This window comes from Cucurbita maxima, unplaced genomic scaffold (assembly GCF_002738345.1).
Source record: "Cucurbita maxima cultivar Rimu unplaced genomic scaffold, Cmax_1.0 Cma_Scf00012, whole genome shotgun sequence".
Classification (NCBI taxonomy): domain Eukaryota; kingdom Viridiplantae; phylum Streptophyta; class Magnoliopsida; order Cucurbitales; family Cucurbitaceae; genus Cucurbita; species Cucurbita maxima.
In genome coordinates this window covers 3,969,809-3,989,556 of record NW_019272028.1, presented here as the reverse complement: position 1 = coordinate 3,989,556, position 19,748 = coordinate 3,969,809, and the positions used below count along the sequence as shown (strand labels likewise).

The 19,748-nt window shown below is 37.9% G+C and overlaps 4 protein-coding genes across 4 annotated transcripts; 1 reads left to right on the top strand and 3 right to left on the bottom strand.

Moving 5' to 3' along the window:
• The first annotated feature begins 428 nt into the window (after positions 1–428).
• On the top strand, positions 429–4,567 carry LOC111487031 (sucrose synthase 5-like). The gene is made up of 13 exons (XM_023134243.1): positions 429–738; positions 1,099–1,253; positions 1,343–1,535; positions 1,628–1,746; positions 1,857–2,073; positions 2,231–2,326; positions 2,405–2,578; positions 2,693–2,809; positions 2,888–3,054; positions 3,143–3,364; positions 3,443–4,009; positions 4,104–4,242; positions 4,327–4,567. The coding sequence occupies exons 1-13, from the start codon at positions 529–531 to the stop codon at positions 4,363–4,365; spliced, it is 2,415 nt and encodes an 804-aa protein (XP_022990011.1). The 5' UTR covers positions 429–528; the 3' UTR covers positions 4,366–4,567.
• A 1,320-nt stretch (positions 4,568–5,887) lies between these two features.
• LOC111487033 (NAC domain-containing protein 86-like) lies at positions 5,888–9,819 on the bottom strand. Its single transcript, XM_023134244.1, has 7 exons — positions 9,736–9,819; positions 8,597–8,838; positions 7,972–8,252; positions 7,539–7,880; positions 6,993–7,451; positions 6,700–6,766; positions 5,888–6,628 (listed from the first exon to the last, which is right to left on the bottom strand). The coding sequence occupies exons 2-7, from the start codon at positions 8,751–8,753 to the stop codon at positions 6,051–6,053; spliced, it is 1,884 nt and encodes a 627-aa protein (XP_022990012.1). The 5' UTR covers positions 8,754–8,838; positions 9,736–9,819; the 3' UTR covers positions 5,888–6,050.
• A 5,075-nt stretch (positions 9,820–14,894) lies between these two features.
• Positions 14,895–15,877, bottom strand: LOC111487824 (glutathione S-transferase U25-like). The gene is made up of 2 exons (XM_023135371.1): positions 15,511–15,877; positions 14,895–15,433 (listed from the first exon to the last, which is right to left on the bottom strand). Exons 1-2 carry the CDS (start codon positions 15,838–15,840, stop codon positions 15,089–15,091), a joined length of 675 nt encoding a protein of 224 aa, XP_022991139.1. The 5' UTR covers positions 15,841–15,877; the 3' UTR covers positions 14,895–15,088.
• Positions 15,878–16,721: 844 nt separating this feature from the next.
• On the bottom strand, positions 16,722–19,748 carry LOC111487823 (expansin-A13-like). Its single transcript, XM_023135370.1, has 2 exons — positions 19,224–19,748; positions 16,722–17,329 (listed from the first exon to the last, which is right to left on the bottom strand). The coding sequence occupies exons 1-2, from the start codon at positions 19,718–19,720 to the stop codon at positions 17,020–17,022; spliced, it is 807 nt and encodes a 268-aa protein (XP_022991138.1). The 5' UTR covers positions 19,721–19,748; the 3' UTR covers positions 16,722–17,019.

The following is a 19,748-nucleotide window of genomic DNA, read 5'->3' as shown; positions in this document are numbered from 1 at the left end:
AATACTTCGTTCCCTTCTCCAACCGAATGATATCAGAGTCAATCATCAGATGCTGACCCTCAATCGGTAGGAGAGAATAACGAAACATTCCTTATAAAGATATGTAAATTTCTCTCCAATAGACGCGTTTGAAGGATTCTTATTTAAATGAGGTAAACGATAGTTGACTCGACAATGTTTAAGTGATTAGCATTAAGCAAATGTAAGAAGCTCCAAATCGAACAGATTACTCATTTCTTTACATGGAAAGGATAATGAATTACCAAAGTTATGAAACAAAGCCAAGCCAAACCAAACCAAACCAGTTTTGTTTTGTGTTCCAACGAGTTCATCTCACCCACAGATTCTTTTCCCTTTTTCCAATAATGTTCTTTCTTTTCCAATCTTTTAAAGCTCCATCTACACATCAAATTCCCTAAGCCATTGGCCAACCAAAACCAAACCCATTTGGCCTACCTCTCCTATAAATGCCCCATTGTGTTCAACCATTGCATAATGCACTTGTGAGAGAAGAAACAGCTATACAATATGGGTTCAATTGTGAACAATGGTGCTGCCAAGAGGCCTGAGTTGATAGCTCATGGAATGCCAGAGGCACTCAAGCTGAACCATAACTCTATGAAGAGATGCTTTGGTAAGCTTGTTGAGAAGGGGAATAGGAGCTTGAAGCTCAAGCAATTGATGGAGGAAATGGAGCATGTGGAGGGTGTTCTTGCCCATATTTTCGCATTTACTCAGGTCCTTCTAATCTCTCTCTCTCGGAATTGACCCGTGTGACTGACGATCTTATACCGTTGAATATACGGTTAGGAATCACAACTCTCCACAATAGTATGATATTGTCCACTTTGAGTATAAACTCTCTTGGTTTTGCTTTGGGCTTCCCAAAATGTAACGTACTAGTGGAGATAGTATTCCTCACTTACAAACTCAAGATCTTTCACTAAATTAATCAATGTGGGACTCGCTCCCAATAATCCTGAACATATACGAGAGAGAATTTAATAATTTTCTTTATTGAACATATCGCTCTTTTTCTATTTTGTCTTTTCATTGTCTCCTCGTAACTTTTATGTTATGTTTTCATTACTTATGTAGGAGGCAATTGTGACTCCTCCGTATGTTGCTTTTGCTGTTCGACCAGAACCAGGGTGTTGGGAGTTTATTCGAGTTAGTGCGCTCGATCTCTCAGTCAAATCTCTCACTTCTACTGAATTTATCAAATTAAAAGAGATTATTTATGACAAAGAATGGTAATAATATGTTTTTTTATTTTTTTTAAAATAGATTTTGTTTTATAAAAAAATGTGTAATTAGTTTCCATAAATGGATCATCCTTTAGGGCAAATGATGAACATGCATTGGAAGTGGATTTTGGAGCCATTGAATTCACAACTCCTCACTTAACCATTCCCTCCTCAATTGGAGAAGGTCTTAGCTACACTACAAAGTTTCTCACCTCAAACCTAAGTGGCAAATTGGAGAATGCACAACCGCTCGTCGATTACTTGTTATCCCTCGAGTATCAAGGAGTGGTATGATTTAAACCTTTGACCTTCAGATCGAGAATATATGTTTTAACTAGCTAAGCTATGCTCGGGTTTGACCGTTACTTTTTTTGTCACAGAAACTTATGTTAAACGAAACTCTAAACACAGTTTCCAAACTTCAAACGACACTGATTCTTGTGGATATTTTCCTCTCTACACTTCCTCCAGACACCCCTTACGAAAACTTCCATCTTAGGTGAGAAACTCTAATATCGCTTTCGATTTATCGAGTATAGTAATAATTTAGCATGACCCGTCATTTTCATTCGTAATCGTAATAATCTTTTCCAACTTTTGTGGAATCAGATTGAAGGAGTGGGGTTTTGAGAAAGGATGGGGAGACTGTGCTGGAAGAGTAAAGGAAACCATGAGATGTCTGTCTGACATACTCCAAGCCTATGATCCAACACAAATGGAAAAGTTCTTCAGCTGGCTTCCCACCATTTTCAACATTATCATCTTGTCTCCTCATGGATACTTTGGACAAGCTGATGTTCTTGGTCTACCCGACACCGGAGGCCAGGTACGAGTTTTCGTCAATCGAGAAGAAATCAAATGAAAACAAGAACGAAACGAAAACGATCTCGAATCGTAACCAAAACAGACTTTGACATATGCTACAAACAACCTCAAATGTTTTTGTTTGTTTTAAGGTGATGTTTTTTTTGTGGTTCTTTAAGGTTGTCTACATTCTTGATCAAGTTAAAGCTATGGAAGACGAACTTCTTCTCAGAATTAAGCAACAAGGCCTCAATTTCAAGCCTCAAATTATTATCGTAAGTTCTTCAACTTCGAGTCGAACTCGAGAGATATCTACTTCGATTCCATATTAAATCATCGAGTCGAATACGCAGATAACAAGACTTATTCCAGACGCCAAGGGAACCAAATGCAACCAAGAAATCGAACCAGTCCTTGGGACTAATTACTCTAAGATTGTAAGGGTGCCCTTTAGAACCGAAAAGGGCATCCTTCATCGTTGGGTTTCTCGTTTCGATATCTATCCTTTCCTCGAGAGATTTGCTCAAGTAAGTTCTAAACATAATTTGGATCTACATTATTTTGATGTCGTAGAATTATCATCGATCAAACGGGTTTGTGACATTGTGTTCTAACATCGTCGTTTCGTAATTTTACATTAGGATGCCACTGCCAAGATATTAGATCTCATGGGAGCAAAGCCAGATCTAATCATTGGAAACTATACAGATGGGAATCTTGTGGCATCCCTCATGGCCAGCAAGCTAGGAATAACCCAAGTATTGTGTTCTTCATATTCTCTTATATATGTTCTTAACAAATAGATATCAATTGTGACACAAAATTTATGAAAACAGGCAACAATTGCACATGCCTTGGAGAAGACTAAATATGAAGATTCAGATCTTAAATGGAAGGAATTGGACTCAAAGTATCACTTTTCATGCCAATTTACAGCTGATATTCTTGCAATGAATGCCACTGATTTTGTGATTGCAAGCACATTCCAAGAGATTGCAGGAAGGTTCGAAAAAAACCAGAGTATAATTTAGTAGTACGGTTAACTCGAGCATAGTTTAGTAGCTAAGATGAAAATGGTTTATGGTTTGCAGTAAGAAGAAGCCAGGGCAATATGAGAGCCACGAGGCGTTTACGCTTCCGGGGCTGTACCGAGTGGTTTCGGGCATCAACGTGTTCGATCCAAAGTTCAACATTGCAGCACCAGGGGCTGATCAGTCAGTGTATTTCCCTTACATGGCTAAGGAAAGATTCACATCGTTTCAACCAGCAATTGAGGAACTTCTTTTCAGTAATGTTGAGAATGATGTGCATATGTGAGTGTTTGATTGAAATATTTGGGATGTGTTTTGTAATTTTGCATATGAACACTGTTTTGTTTTTTGATGAAACAGAGGATATCTAGCAGATAAGAAAAAACCGATCATATTTACGATGGCACGGTTCGATGTCGTGAAGAACATCACGGGATTGGTTGAATGGTTTGGGAAGAATGAGAAGCTGAGAAATTTGGTGAATCTTGTTGTGGTTGGGGGATTCTTTGATCCTTCCAAATCAAAGGACAGAGAAGAAATGGCAGAGATAAGAAAGATGCATGAATTGATTGACAAATACCAACTCAAAGGGCAGATCAGATGGATAGCAGCACAGACTGATCGACGTCGTAACGGAGAACTCTACCGATGCATCGCCGACACGAAAGGAGCCTTTGTGCAGCCTGCTCTATATGAAGCTTTTGGTCTCACAGTGATTGAGGCAATGAACTCTGGCTTACCAACCTTTGCTACCAATCAAGGAGGTCCAGCTGAGATCATAGTTGATGGCATCTCAGGCTTCCATATCGATCCAAACAACGGCGCTGAATCGAGCAAAAAGATCGCTAACTTCTTCGAAAACTGCAAGAACGACCACGCCTACTGGACCAAAATTTCGAACGGCGGCTTGAAACGTATCGATGAATGGTAACTTCTCTCCAACCTACCTATGTTACATTGTTGAACTTAATACAAAACTCTAATCATCTTATCTTGTCTTGTCTTGTCTTGTCTTTGGCAGCTACACTTGGAAAATCTATGCAAACAAGGTGCTTAACATGGGTAGCACTTACACTTTTTGGAACCAATTGAACAACCACCAAAAGCAAGCTAAGCAAAGATACATCCAAATGTTTTACAATCTTCTTTACAAGAATTTGGTATGTTTCTCCTACAATTTCCCTCAAATCATTAAGATATTGAACCCCTTTTCATCGTTACATCGTTTTCCATTCGTTTCTCAGGTGAAGACCGTGCCGGTCGCTGTCGACGACACTGCGTAGCCATCACAAGAGTATGCAACCCAACAAACATGACAAGCTTAAGCAAGAAAACTTTCTTTCAAGAATGTTGCCTTTTCAACACAGTTTGTAATTTCAAGCAGTCATATATATTATGATTGGAATGTTTCCCTTTTCCCTTGTTGAAATTGAATAAAGGTTGTGTTCATCTTGAGTTGAACACAAATGGAGATTCTTGTGTTCATGTCACAATGATATTCAATATTAATCTCTTAAGAACATGTTCTACTAAAAGTTAAAAGGATTGTTCAATGTAATAAGAACATTTGTATGAACATGATTAGCAATCCCTTTGGTAATATGATTGTTCCTTGTGACTTGGCATCTTAGAAAGAATCCCACTTTTTCACATTTCTGCCTAAAGGATAGAACTTATTCCTTACACCTTATCCTAAGGGGTTCTTTGGAAAAGAGATTGACATGTTTTCACCACTCTTGATTCAAGATTTGAAAGGAATTTGCAATGTTAGTGACTTGTCTCAAGAGTATTGGAGCGATATTATACGTATAGTTATCGTTTTCATACGATTAATCTACGTGTTATGGTTGATTTTGGACAATAGGATCTAAACCTAAGGAATATAAGACAACTTGGGGTCAAGTGGAGACTCATGGGTTGGGTCAAAAGTACAGAGCCTACTAGGCCAAGAGGCTCGAAAACTCAACTAGGATCGGTTAGACCCAACCTGATCCAAGCCATGGTGAGCACATGTGGGTGTGCACCTTACACATCCACGACCCAATGAGTTATGAGAGGAGTCCAAGTTCGACTCTCTTTAACCCTTTTTTGAAGAGGAAGGAAACTCTAGGTCAACCCACATATAAGTAGTTATGAAAACGTCATTGAAGGTAACTAAACCCCATTCTTAAACTTGTTACACTTTTAACTATTTGGCTTATTTTTCCAAAAATCTAAATCCACTTTTGAATCACATGTAGGTTCGTTTGTGAGGATCGAGAATGTTCATCAAAAAACTTACATACCCACATGGAGGATGACCAAGAAGATGATGGTGTAAGATCTCACATCGGTTGGAGAGGAGAACGAAACACTCTTTATAAGAGTGTAGAAACTTTTCCTTAGTAGACATATTTTAAAAACTTTGAGAGAAAACCCGAAAGAGAAAATCCAAAGAAAACAATATCTGCTAGTGGTGGGCTTGGACAGTTACAAATGATATCAGAGCCAAACACCGTGTGACGTGCTAGCAACGAGACTGAGCCCCAAGAGGGGTAGACACAAGATTGTGTGCCAACAAGGACGTTGGGCTTCAAAGGGGGTGGATTGGGAGGTCCCACATCGATTGGAGAAGGGAACGAGTACCAACGAGGATGTTGGGACCTCAAGGGAGTAAATTGTGAGATCCCACATCGGTTGGGAAGGAGAACGAAACACCGAGTGTGAAAACCTCTCCCTTGCAGACGCGTCTTAAAAACTTTAAGGAAAAGCTCGAAATAGAAAGTCAAAATAAGACAATATCTGTAAGTGAGGGACCTGATCTGATTCACATGATTAAAAAAAACATGGATTTTCATTGAAACGACGAGAGAAAAGCTAAGTTTCTGCCCTCTCCACTTACAACATATATATTATTTTTTGTATATAACTGTAAACCTTAAAGTCACAGAAAGATTTGAAAAAAAAAAAAAAGAATATAAAAAGAAAATCAATTATAATTTGCCCAAATGGAACAAAGAGCCAAAGAAGCAATGCTAAAGAAAATGGCTGTCTTCTTCAAAATCATATTCAAACCTTCTCCTTTCCCCTTTGATCTCAATTCTTCTTCTTCACTTAACAATTTCTCCCCTTCACCATTATCATCATCATCTTCTTTTTCTTCTCCTTCAGAAAATACAGTAACAAAGATCATCAGAATTTCAAGAATTGAAACAATTTTCCTTCGTAAGCTCTTCCATGGCTTCTTCAAAGATGACCCATTGAAGAAAGAAGCTGTCTTTTGAGGTGTTCTTTCATGGAAGCTGATGAAATTTGGTGCCATGAAAGAGGTCAAGGTTTGAACTTTAACAGTCTCTGAAGGCATTGTTTGGTGGAAGAATGTCTCAGCTACTTGTCTTGTTGAGATGAATAGGCCATGGTTCACTTTGATTTCTTCGACCACCTCGAAACTCGGGGAGCTCGAATAGTTGACTATGGAGTTTCCTGATCCTTCCATGACGAAGTTGTTCGCATTCGAGTCGTCCTCGTTTATGAATGTGAGCGAGAAATCGTTCATTTGGCCACTGGCTGCTAATCAGAAATTTTGTTTTAGTTAATAAATTACGATAAATTTAATTATTAAAGAATTTATACGTTACCTTGTTCTTCAATTGGGAAGCTTGAAATATTCTCAATGGGAACTAGCTTGGATTCTTCCATGCAATTCTATATTCGAATCATGAAATCATAATCCCATTTTTGTGGAAAAATAGGTTGTCATTGAGAATACACATAAAAAAAATGAGAAAACATGCATTTTTAAATGGTTATCCAAGCAAATTTTTACAAATTTATTGTTTTTGAAATTATAAAGCTCTTCTAAAGTGGTTTTCAATGAAAAGGTAATAAATTTCAACAAACCCTAATATATAAAAAAAGTAAAAGTTTATACCTTGTCGAGATCTTTATTAGACATTCCGACCCATCGTAAGTTCTCCACTGGGATCTCGTCACCGACATTACCAACCTCTATACACTTAGAGAACGGATCGTCCCACGAGCTCTCGACATGAAATCTTGTAGAGGAGTTCCAATCATGGAAGCCATCTTTGTTTGCCATGAAATTGAAATCCTCGTTGGAACAACCATAAACATTGGCAAGCCCTCCATCCCATGTTGTTGTTTCAACTACAGAAGATTGGTTGGCAAGCTCTTGAGAGGCCTGAGCTACAGAAAGAATCTCTTGTAATATGTCGGTCGACGTCTCGCTCGAACCACCGAGCATGGTCGGATCCACCGGTTGTGGCATTTTGAAGTGATCGGAGTAGCTCGAGTTGGGAAAACCCTCCACCTCCAACGGTGGCAAAGTGAAACGGTGTTGTAACCTTGCACATTCTAATGCTATGTCCACCTTCAAGAACAACCCCATGAAGGAGTATCATAAAATTGATATGAATATTGAATAAAAAGGGAAACTTTGACCTAAATTGATACTCACCTTGGAAGGAGGGTATGGAATATTGGCATAACTTGGTAATGAAGGGGCTGAATTAAAGGCTTCTTGAGATAAGAATTGAGACCATTTTCCTTCTCTTCTTCCACCAAACATGTCAAATGAACAATCATTATTAACTTGATGGGATTGGAAGCCATCGAACGGCATCGAATAATTTGAGCTCTCGGGTTCTTCACATCTTCCTTCTGAGTAAAGTTCAGAAGACTGATCATTGTTAATGAATTGATTAGAAGACGAGGTTATATTACAATATTGTTGATTCTCTTCTATTTTTGGGGCTATTGTCGCACTCTTCTTGAACACCCGACAAAGTGCATAAGCATCCTGGATTGCAAAGAAAATAGTTGGTTAGAACAAATTACTCTTCACTCACAAGATTAAATTAATAGGTTATGATCGAGAAAAGTTAGAAAACCTGTAAGCCAGAAGAAGGGACATCACATTCCCGATCATCGAGACGATATTCGTGCATGACCCAATCAGTACGAGCGCCGTGCGGGGCTCGACCGCGATAGTAAACTAGGGTTTTCTTCATCCCAACCGCTCTCGATTGGGAATTCACTTTCCTATCTTTACCTGTAGCTTTCCAATATCCCGCTTTCGTTGCTCTATTAGTTCTTGACCCATTTGGATACTTTCTATCTCGAGGGCTGAAGAAGTACCATTCGAGATCCTTGCTAGGAAGCAACGACTTTCCTGTAACAGTTTGCAAAAAAAAAAAAAAATCAAAGAAAACCTAATTTAATTCATTTACTTATTTTTATGAACATGAAAACTTTCAAAGCATTTGATTCTAAGCTTTGAAGCCATTGATGCCTTTCTATAACCCATCGTTCATTTCTAGCTTTCTTTTTGACTCGACTGTTTAGGGTAATATTTGTCTCTACAGAGAGCACTTTTCTTTAATAAAGTTAAATCCCTCACCACAAACAAAATTTATTTCGAACTAAGCATACGTGATTCCAATCTCGTACCAGTAGAGATATATATATTCAAGAACTCCGTTGCTCGTAAAACATCGAGAAAAATCACAAGAGTACCTGGTAAATCCCATGGCTCACATTTGTAGAGATCGACTTCAGGGATGATCTCGAGCTCAATTTCCCGGCCATTGATCTTGCGTTTGAGATAGTACGCAACAAGTTCTTCGTCGGTGGGATGGAATCGGAAGCCGGGAGGCAATGAAACAGGAGCCATGGGATGAACAAAAGAGGAGGAGGAGGAGAGGCCTCAAAACAAAAACACTGAGACCAACCCTACCAAATGATTCACCTCCAAAACCCTACAAAAACACACATAAATATCATATGGGTCAGCTCAGAGAGAGAGAGAGAGAGAGAGAGAGAGAGAGAGAGAGAGAGAGAGAGAGAGAGAGAGAGAGAGAGAGAGAGAGAGAGAGAGAGAGAGAGAGAGAGAGAGAGAGAGAGAGAGAGAGAGAGAGAGAGAGAGAGAGAGAGAGAGAGAGAGAGAGAGAGAGAGAGAGAGAGAGAGAGAGAGAGAGAGAGAGAGAGAGAGAGAGAGAGAGAGAGAGAGAGAGAGAGAGAGAGAGAGAGAGAGAGAGAGAGAGAGAGAGAGAGAGAGAGAGAGAGAGAGAGAGAGAGAGAGAGAGAGAGAGAGAGAGAGAGAGAGAGAGAGAGAGAGAGAGAGAGAGAGAGAGAGAGAGAGAGAGAGAGAGAGAGAGAGAGAGAGAGAGAGAGAGAGAGAGAGAGAGAGAGAGAGAGAGAGAGAGAGAGAGAGAGAGAGAGAGAGAGAGAGAGAGAGAGAGAGAGAGAGAGAGAGAGAGAGAGAGAGAGAGAGAGAGAGAGAGAGAGAGAGAGAGAGAGAGAGAGAGAGAGAGAGAGAGAGAGAGAGAGAGAGAGAGAGAGAGAGAGAGAGAGAGAGAGAGAGAGAGAGAGAGAGAGAGAGAGAGAGAGAGAGAGAGAGAGAGAGAGAGAGAGAGAGAGAGAGAGAGAGAGAGAGAGAGAGAGAGAGAGAGAGAGAGAGAGAGAGAGAGAGAGAGAGAGAGAGAGAGAGAGAGAGAGAGAGAGAGAGAGAGAGAGAGAGAGAGAGAGAGAGAGAGAGAGAGAGAGAGAGAGAGAGAGAGAGAGAGAGAGAGAGAGAGAGAGAGAGAGAGAGAGAGAGAGAGAGAGAGAGAGAGAGAGAGAGAGAGAGAGAGAGAGAGAGAGAGAGAGAGAGACACCTTTGGAGATGAAAAATGAGAGAGGGTTGAGAGAGGTTGGGATTGGATATGAAGGGGTTCTGTTAAGATGCAAACAAAAAGAAAAAGGTGGTAAAAGAAGAACAAGGTATTGTGTTGGCTTTAGCTGCTTTTCATTAATCAATTATTTTGCATACAAATTATCCCATGCTTCCTACTTCTCCTTTCTTGGATTCGGATTCACATGGAGTTTAATTTTGTTTTGTTTTTTTGTCGTGGATTTGTGTTGTACAAGGAACAACCAAACCAAACCAAACCACCTTAACTTAATCCACTGTTGTTGGACAACTATTGTCTCTTTCACATTCTCCTTTTCTTTGTCTCTCCCGATCCATTTTATTATCCCAAAAACCGCCACCTTTTTTTGTTTTTCATTTCTTTTGACCATATACTCTAATATCTCCCTTTTCTTTCAATTATCATTTAGAGGCTCTCTTCTAGTTAAGGTATTATTAACTACGAGTTTTGATCGACCTATCTTGATCAACCAAACTATAGTTGTGGTTTAAATATGCTGTAATCTAGGGTTTTCGGCTATCGGTTGGGATCGAGAGTTAACTTGAGGCTCAAACTGAATCGCTTGGTTGAATCGAGTTTAGACTTTGAATTGACGTGCAACATATGGCCAACAATGTGGGAGCGTCGAGCTAAGAATTTAGACGCTGAATGTCATCGAGAGAGAGAATAAGAAACAAAACCCTAATTAGCGAATTCTAAAAGTTGAACCATGTATAATGACGTCATTTTAAAATAATATTTATGTATGTATATTTAAAATATTCAGTTACACCTTGTCAGTTTTAGTTTGTTACGTATCGCCGTCAGTTTTACAGTTTAGATCCCACATCTGTTGGAGACGAGAATGAAGCGTTTCTTGTAAGGGTGTGGAAACCTCTTTCTAATAGACGCGTTTTAAAATCGTGAGATTAACGACTATATGTAACGATTCAAAACAAACAATGTCTACGTTGGACGATTACGTTAATTAGAAATATAATAATAAAAAAAAAAGTTGGTGAAATTAATATTGAAATAGGTTTATTTTTACTGCAAAAGCAAAGACATGATCACGTTGTATTATTACTCTTGGCCACACCAATCGAGGAGACACCATTTGTTTAGTCAATCATACGCATAAGAACCCATGTGGAAGTTTAATATATCTAATAACAATAATTAATAACATAAATCTATAACGTTTTAGTAAGTTAAACCGGTTGATTATCATGCACAATAAGTGGGTATTCCTCGACTTCTCCAATAAATGAGGGATACATGAATGAATTGAGAGTATATTGGAATGAGAGCGATCTTAAAGATAGGATGATCAAGAAAGATTTAAAAGAATTAAAAGTCACCACATATACCAACAACCTTCCTTTTAAGTGACTCAATCATAAGAACTTCACGGCTAAACATGCATGTGAGTGAGGACTAAGTATGCTGGAAGAACTCGTTAGTTTGCAACACAATAAGCGAAGAGTAAGTAACACAACCATATTGTACGGGATGAATTTAAATCCTTATCTGAATCTTTGATATGGGTCGTTACACTTCCATCTATTTAGTTTCTAAACTTTAAATAATATATTTTTAACATAAAGTTTGAACGTTTAAAATTATATACATAAAATTCAAAAAAAAAAAATTAAAAACATTAATTGATAGAAGTTGAATTAAATTTATTAGATAAAATCGTAATTTTAAAATAATAAAAAAACATGGGCGGCAAAAGATCGGCGAGGAATAGAAAATGAAGGAAGAGAAAAAGCGGAGTGGCGCGAAGATGGGGGGCCATGTGGGGCCAGCTTTGTCCACGTGAAGAAAAGCCACGTGGCAGAAGAGGATGATGTGTAAAAGAGAAGTTAGTTATGGTTGGGAAATGGAAATGTTCTAAATTCTCCCAATCAATGCTTTTCCATTTCATCAATCAACCTTTTTTGTGCTTTTCCCCTTTATGTCTTCATCTAACTCCTTTTCTTTTTCTTTAATTTCTTTTGTGCAATAATTAAATGTATGAATTTTTTTTATTACAAAAATTACGAGGATTTAAACTCTTGACTAATACACCAGATTATCGATCCGATACTTTAATTGTTTAAATCATGCTCAAATTGACAAATTTAGCGTTTAACGTAAAATAAGTAAAAAAAGAAACATCCACCTTATCCAAAGAGAGAAGTCGGGTGTTGAATAATAAACGACAAAACTATTCAATGTAGTACGTGTCATGTCCTATAATAACTTCTCGATTAGGTTAAAGGTGTTTACAACTCAAACCCACGTCTAGCAAATATTATCCATTTTTTGCTCGTTATGTATTGTTGCCAGCCTCATGGTTTTAAAACACGTCTCCTAGGTAGGCTTGAAAAAAAAGTACATTTATAAAAAATGTTTCGTTCTGTTCTCCAACCGATGTGGGATCTCACAAAAGGAGACATTAATCTATCCAATTTACATCAGACTTTGATGGTGTTCTTCATGAAATGAAAAAAAGAGTACATTTGTGACTTTTGATTTGGATTATAATCATACTAAAAAATAGTAGGTTGTGACCCTCGTGTGCAGTCTATCGAAAGGCGACAAGCGCGTGTTGATAAGTGTAGTGATGCGATTGAGGAAGGCAATGGATCATCCAATACACGAAGAAAAGTGTGCATGAAAGATTAGAGGCAACAAATCAAACTATTATCAAAATGTTGAGAGACGATATATTATGTTAATTGGATATACGTAGGTAGCTTGAAATGAATGTGTATGCCATAGCGGGTTTTCGTATGGAGCATAAAGGGATCCCTATAAATGTTACTATTAATCTACTAAGAAAATCTCAAATTGATTTGGTCCAATAAACACTCGAGAGAACTTTAGACCACAAATAATTCAACCAGTTGCTTCAATTGCCACAATGTTCATATTACGGCTACTAATAATGCCCTTAACCCGAAAGTTTTTCCTATGTTCATGTCCCTAACTTCGTATATTTGGTATATTATTTTGTTTTCTTCAACAAATTATAACCTAAAAGTTCTAAACATATCTTCATAAGAGAATATGCTCGTGAAAAGAGCGTTGTAAAGAAAAGAATGACCAATTGTGAGATCTCACATTTATTGAAAAGGAAAACGAAGCATTCCTTATTAGGGTGTGGAAATCTCCCCTTAGCATATACACATTTTAAAACTGTGAAGCTAATGACAATACGTAATGGGTCAAAGCGGACAAAATCTGTTAACTGTTACACCAATACTACTATTTGTTGCATTGTCTAAACTCTAGCACTTCTACGTTCGTGATTCGTTGTTTTGTGGTGTTTACAAAATGTTTAGAAATTATATTTTGGAAGGCAAAGAATCTATTGTGTCCCTATGCCTATAACCTAGGGATGGTGAGAATGAAAACAAGACCAATTATGTTATAATAAATAATAAAAAGAAATAGAAGACTCCAAAATTTAAACGTTGTGCCAAAAATGGCATCTTTTGTTTGAGCATAACCTACGCATTACATATACATAACTTGCTCATGTTTCCAAACTCATAATATAATATACTAATATACTTATATGATACCAACATCAAATATCACATTTTTCTTATTTCGAATACCGTTCTTCGTTCATCGTTCATAATCAATCTTTTATTTGAATATATGATCCATCTTTGAATTGAATAAGTGAATAAGTAAATTTCAGTAAAAAATGTTATATCGTTATGGAATTATGAACGATCTATCGTTCAAACGTTTCTGTAATGATATTATTAATTGACTTCAAAAGATATTGCCCATCACATAGATCTCGACTACATAAATGATCAAATGTGATAGTGATAGCTATACCGCATAACTCAGTACTAGAATTTTGATCACATCGTTTAAAATTTGAACTCGTCATTGTATATTTCAATTCTCATCATCCCGTGAAATAATTTGTAAAAATTCAATGTTTAATAATACAAAGAATTAAACAACTAATTACTATAAATAATAATTATTATTATTATTATGTAAAGGTATAGAGAGGAAGTTTGGAATATTTTATATAGCCAAAAAAATAAAAAGATATTAATTAAATAAATAAATCATGTCAAGCGCCTTGAAGCTGCCACCGAAAGAAATCCTGGTGACAGCTCCTTTTCTTTTTCTTTTTATTATTATTTATTATTATTATTATTATTTTGTCATAATATTGAATTAAATTAAGGAAGCTTAGAGGGTAAAGGAAAGATTGTTGCAACCCATTTTTAAATAATTTTGGAAAAAAGATGAATCTTTGTGAATTACGATGTGGGAAACTTAACTATGCTCTCTATTCAATCTCTTTAAAGAAGGATCAAATTGTATATGCTTTTCTTATGTTTAAGATTTTTAAATAAAATATAATTCGATCAATTATGCCATACAATTTTAATTCATTATGACGTACGTTAATAAATAAGTCTAGAAACGTGTAAATAGGGATGTCCACGAGATAGGAATGAGGATCGTGGACAGAAATTCGTAAATAAAGACGACTATGAGGAGAGGAGCTGACGATAAAGGCTTCCCCGTCTCATTTTCACTCCCTATTTTAATCCACATTTTTTTTTTTTTTAATGTTCTAGGGGAAAAAATCCTATATATATATATATATAAATAATGTAAGACAATCGACAATATTTCATAAGCTTCTGTATTTATTTATTTAATTTCTAATCGTGGTATTTGGTCCCATGTTGGTAACAGTGAGAAATCTCTTCCCTCTCCCTCTCACATTCCCGTTCAAATGGAGATTTCATCTTTGGCCCGTTTACCTAATAGGAAAAATTTTCTCCTCTCTCACATTCCCGTTCAAATGGAGATTTCATTTATGACTCTATTTAACTAACACAGAGAAATCTCTCTCTCTCCCTCCCTCTCTCTCTCTCTCATTCCCATGGAGATTTTATCTCTTAGCTAACAGAGAGAAATCTCTTCCCTCTCCCTCTCTCACTCCCATTCAAATGGAGATTTCTCACCTCGTTCAGGACAAGTCCTGGTGGGGTCTCGAACTCACGAGTGAAACAAATATCTCTACGTGTAAGCTCAACCAAAAAACATAAGAACTAGTGATTACGCATCTTGTCACCAACCTAGGTGAGGTATAAAGCCATTAGATGTATATAATTTAACACACCAAATTGAGAGGATGAGCCATAAAACTCACATAGTTCACAACAATGCACAAATTCAACCCCACCAAATCTATCAAAAGCTTCACAATTCAAGCTCATTATTTCACACAAACACACAAAACCAACCAACAACAAACCACCATTCAAAGTGAAAACAACAATTTGTCTTTGACAACATGTTTCTATTCAAGCCCAAGCTTCTTCCTCATGGAGCTCACAAACCCATACACCATGTCAGGGCTAGGAATGACACTAGCCACACTCTCCTTCAACAAGCACCTCTTCTCCCAATTTGATAGCTTTGGGCAATGTTCTTCCACTTTGAAGCCCCCAACTTTCTCAAAAGCATAGAACCAACAACTGAATGGGATAGCAATCACATCCACAATCCCAAACCTTTCTCCTCCAAAGAAATCATTATCCCCTAAAGCTTCCTCCAATTGCTTCAAAATCTCTATGAACTCCTTCTTGGCTGCCTCTTGTTCATCTCCATTGCTCCTCCAAATCTTGCCACCCGTCTCGAACACCTTGGCGAGCACAAAAAATCGTAAGTTTTTCAAATATAAGACATGAAATACATGGTTGGATTATGAAGAACACGAACCTTTTTGTCGATGTAGTCGATCCAGAAGCGAGCTCGAGCTCTTTCGTAGGGGGAAGATGGAAGAAGAGGGGAAGAAGAAGGCCATGTCTCGTCAATATAGGTGACAATGTTGGAGCTTTCATTAAGTGGGTTACCATTATGCAAGAGAACAGGGACTTTCTTATGGATAGGGTTAGATTTGAGCAATAGCTCACTTTTGCCACCTTTCCAACCAAACAAGTCCTCTTCTTTGCTCTCATAGCTCACTCCCTTCTCATTCAAAGCAATCTTAACCCTAATGCAAAATGGACTGAGGATACAATCCAAAATTATAATCTCATCTTTGGACATTTTACCTTTTTCTCCCTCTTTCAAAAGGCTCCTCTCTCTCTCTCTCTCTCTCTCTCTCTCTCTCTCTAGTTTGAATGCTTGTAAATTGAGAGGAAGATGAAGATGTTTATATAGAGATGAGAAATAAATGTAAATAATTGAAAGTATAGGGGTTAAATTGAGATAGAAATGAAAGTATAGGGACTAAAATTGATAATAAGCAAAACTCAAAAACTTTGTGACAAGAACATTGGAGTAATTGAAATAATGGAGGGCCCAACAAGGAAGTGTATATATATATAATGAAAGAAATTATGATCACAATGACTTGGCCTTTTGTTTTATTTGTGTAATGCTTCCAAATAATTGAGTTTCACAATGTTTGTAGTATAGTAATTTCCTAAGACTTCACTTTTCATATATTTTAATTTATCATTATAGGGTAAACCATTTTTATTTAAATAAAAAAGGAAGAGAGAATGAAGAGAGATTTCTTCTCGTTAACTAAATGGGGTCAAAGACGAGAATTACATTTTCTGTTCTTGACCCCTCTAACCCCTCTAACCCCTCGGAGGTGAGGATGGAGACAGGGAAGGCTTCTCCATCCTCGAGATCAAAGACGGGATTACAGGGTTCCTGACCCCTCTTACCTTTAGGAGGTGAGGATGAAGACGAGGAAGGCTTCTCCATCCTCGAGGTCAAAAATAGGGATTATAGGGTTCCTAACACCCTCTTACCCTTCGGAGGTGAGGATGGAGACGGGGAAGGCTCCTCCATCATTCGAGGTCAAAGACAGGGTTACAGACCCCTCTTACCCCTAGGAGGTGGACATCTCTAGATATTACTTTGGAGAGGGAGGTTTGTAATTCATCTTTCAAATTTCATAAAAAATGGATAGAAATTTTGACCTAATTAGTTCCTCTAATTTCTAAGTGAAACCCCTCGTGAGGATTAAATTATGGAGAATACAATATAAAACTATCCTTAACTAGGTCTAATTTATCCTTCACAAACACTAAACTATCCAAAATTCTCATTTAGAGGAGACCTGTTCTTGTGCACTTGATGAAGAAATCCAAATCAAATTCTATTACCCTTCGGCTAAAACCCTCGAAACCCTTTTGTTGTATATACCTAACTGGAGAGAATGTAAACTGATTTAGAACTTTTACAGACCAAAATTTCAACGGTGGAAATATTTCAAGATTCAAATTGTTTGCCTTCAAAAGTCTGTCCGAAGTTCCAATTCTTTGGAGCAACATTGTAGGACGTAATTGTTACTCCGTCACTGCTAGTGACTTCAAAGGACAGGGCCTGATTGTTCAAATCGGCGTTAATGTGCCAGTTTTGACCCCAATTTCGACCCATCGAAAGCCAACCAGTTCTTGAGCCCTTGATCTTTACAGCACTGACATCTCCGGCGCCTGCAACGTTGCTTATCAACACTGAGAGGTAGATGCCATACCCAGAAATCGTATATCGAACGCCCCCCTCCTTTCGACATTTGATCCTGCAAAAGCCAGATCAACAAAGGTTAAGACTCGCCTGAAATTGTGGACCGGACCATATTTAGTATAGTCTCACAATTCTAATGTACTATCATTTGGCGTAAAATGGGGAAAAAGATGAGATATCCACACAGAGGGAATTCACTAAGAAGCTACTCTCATTGGCTAAAAACAAAATGATCCCTCCTTAACTGGTGATCTATAATATTGAACAAATCATTTTCTGGCTTTGGACAAAGCAAAAAAGTACTGTCAGAAAGAACTTTGCAAAGAAGCCACCAATTTCATCAAGTCAAGAACCACATCAGAAGTTCCAAGGAAGCTGGAGAAATTTCTTTTCTTTCTTTCCTGTCATAGTTCCGATGTAACTACCTTGTAATTTTGTTTATAACTTTAGCTTCCTTTTTAAACGTATGGCCATAAAGAGGCTGGTCCAAAAGATCTTAAATAGTGAAAGGCTCACTCCAATGAAAAATAGAGAGAATCTCATATCAGACACACTCAACGCTCCGCAGCGAATATACAATGCAGGACAAAAAAATGTGACTCGAATTATCATCATTCTTTTGAATCTTATGCACTATTTGAGCGAGATCTGCATAATGGTAGCTTTTTTAAACTTGATTGCTAGTATTAACTCTCTCTTGTGCAAGGGCTACAGCGAGATATGTGTATTTGCTCGAATCTCACTCAACACCAAATGTCTAAGGACTCTGCAAATTTAAGGCCCCAACAACTTCTATTTCAGTAGCCTTGCATCATTTTGTCTAAGAATTACAACGAGCCAAGTACATGGAAGCTTAGGCACAATCGAATCACAGTCAATCCAAGGGTTCTTGAAAATTCTAACTAAACTACCAGTACGAAACCTAAAATTAGAGAAGGAAACAATCTGATACTGGCAGTTGATAGTGGAAAAAGAAAACCGTGCGTTTCTGCTTCGCTAGCTCTCCAAGTAGAAATATCCAAACAAGAGGGTCTTCACCACTCTTTCTGTTGATGGTCTAGTACCAAAGATAATTACTCTTCTTGGAGGAAGCACCAGAGCCATTTAAAATCAAGATCCTATTTCTTAAATTTCCTGAATCCAAACCACCTCTTCTAAAGGAAAGGGAAACCATATATGAAATCACTAGATGACTACCTTTGCAGTTCGATCCGTCTACAAAGAAAGATTCTAAAGAACTTCTCTATCTTTGTTGCCTTACTCTTAGGCCAACTGAACAATCACATGGAATATGTCAGCATAAACAAAGCACATATATAGAACCAACAAACTGATTTCTGTGAGTTCATTCTCAATCGAGAAGTCTAATAAGAACATCTTTTAGAATATTATTACAAAAAAGGAGGTACTTACATTACAAGAACCCCTGCCTCTAAACCAAGAGGCCATTCAACATGAGTATCATACATCTTAAGGTTTCTAAAGGAAATTATCAAACACAATATCATTACAGTTCATGTCAGTTGTTACTAAAAATCATCCCTTGTTATTTCTGAAGGAAAATAGTTGAAGACTATTATCACCACTGTCGGAAATATGAACAATGTCCCACATTGGCTAGAAGAGAGGAAGTTTATGGGTGTAGAAGTAAGGATAACTATCTTCATTAGTCTATGACATTTAGGGTGAATCATACATTGCATCATGAAACAAACAAACTCCCCGATACTACAGCCCAGCAGAATTATACATTGAAATTTAAAAATAAAACATACAAGATCAAGAAATATAAACGCAATTTCAATTGTTTACAAACGAGAAAAACTGGAGTACTTAGCAGAGCAAGCACAGATCTCACAGTTGAACCAATTTCGATCCTCAATCAAATAAACCAGATCGACCAAGTGATAGAAAAGGCAAATGCAAGAAAGAAGGTACTGAACACATACCTCCGATACTGAACAGGCATGTTTCCCGCCTTCCAGATAGCGATCTTCTCAAACGCTTCAATAGGGAGCACAAAATGCTTGTTAGGAGGATTACAACGGCCTCCACCGTCAGCCGTGAAGCCATAATTAGGTGCACAGAAATTAGTAACAGTGACAATAATAGAAGTGCCAGGAATACACCACCGGAGGTCCTCCACGCATCGGAGCTGAAAGCAAGCACCACAGATCTGGCCACGTTCGAACAGCGCCTCACTGAGACCCACCGTCGCCATGCCATAACCTGCCTTCACCAAATCGCCATATCCACATGCTCCGCCGACCGCATCACGAGGATTGGAGGCGGCGTAGTAGGTGGCCCGAGCAGATCTCCAGTCGGAAAGAGACGGAGCTGACTCCGGCAACGGCGAGGAGGTGGAAGAAGAGAAATGGGAGGCTACTGGAGATGTGAGAGCTACGGCTACTGTGAAGAGGAAGGGAAGTGGAAGAGATGGCGACATCTCTCTACAGAGAGGGGGGGGGGGGGGG

What these genes read in the sequence shown, in the direction of transcription:
- LOC111487031 (XM_023134243.1), top strand. Translation starts at nt 529, where the DNA reads ATGGGTTCAATTGTGAACAATGGTGCTGCCAAGAGGCCTGAGTTGATA. An exon ending in TACGAAAACTTCCATCTTAG is followed by an intron (nt 1,747 to 1,856) that starts GTGAGAAACTCT and finishes TTGTGGAATCAG; the next exon opens with ATTGAAGGAGTGGGGTTTTG. An exon ending in GTTGAGAATGATGTGCATAT is followed by an intron (nt 3,365 to 3,442) that starts GTGAGTGTTTGA and finishes TTGATGAAACAG; the next exon opens with AGGATATCTAGCAGATAAGA.
- LOC111487033 (XM_023134244.1), bottom strand. Translation starts at nt 8,753, where the DNA reads ATGGCTCCTGTTTCATTGCCTCCCGGCTTCCGATTCCATCCCACCGAC. An exon ending in TGAGCCATGGGATTTACCAG is followed by an intron (nt 8,253 to 8,596) that starts GTACTCTTGTGA and finishes AAACTGTTACAG; the next exon opens with GAAAGTCGTTGCTTCCTAGC. An exon ending in TTCCATACCCTCCTTCCAAG is followed by an intron (nt 7,452 to 7,538) that starts GTGAGTATCAAT and finishes TTGTTCTTGAAG; the next exon opens with GTGGACATAGCATTAGAATG.
- LOC111487824 (XM_023135371.1), bottom strand. Translation starts at nt 15,840, where the DNA reads ATGTCCAAAGATGAGATTATAATTTTGGATTGTATCCTCAGTCCATTT. An exon ending in TCGACTACATCGACAAAAAG is followed by an intron (nt 15,434 to 15,510) that starts GTTCGTGTTCTT and finishes GTGCTCGCCAAG; the next exon opens with GTGTTCGAGACGGGTGGCAA.
- LOC111487823 (XM_023135370.1), bottom strand. Translation starts at nt 19,720, where the DNA reads ATGTCGCCATCTCTTCCACTTCCCTTCCTCTTCACAGTAGCCGTAGCT. An exon ending in ATGCCTGTTCAGTATCGGAG is followed by an intron (nt 17,330 to 19,223) that starts GTATGTGTTCAG and finishes TGGCTTTTGCAG; the next exon opens with GATCAAATGTCGAAAGGAGG.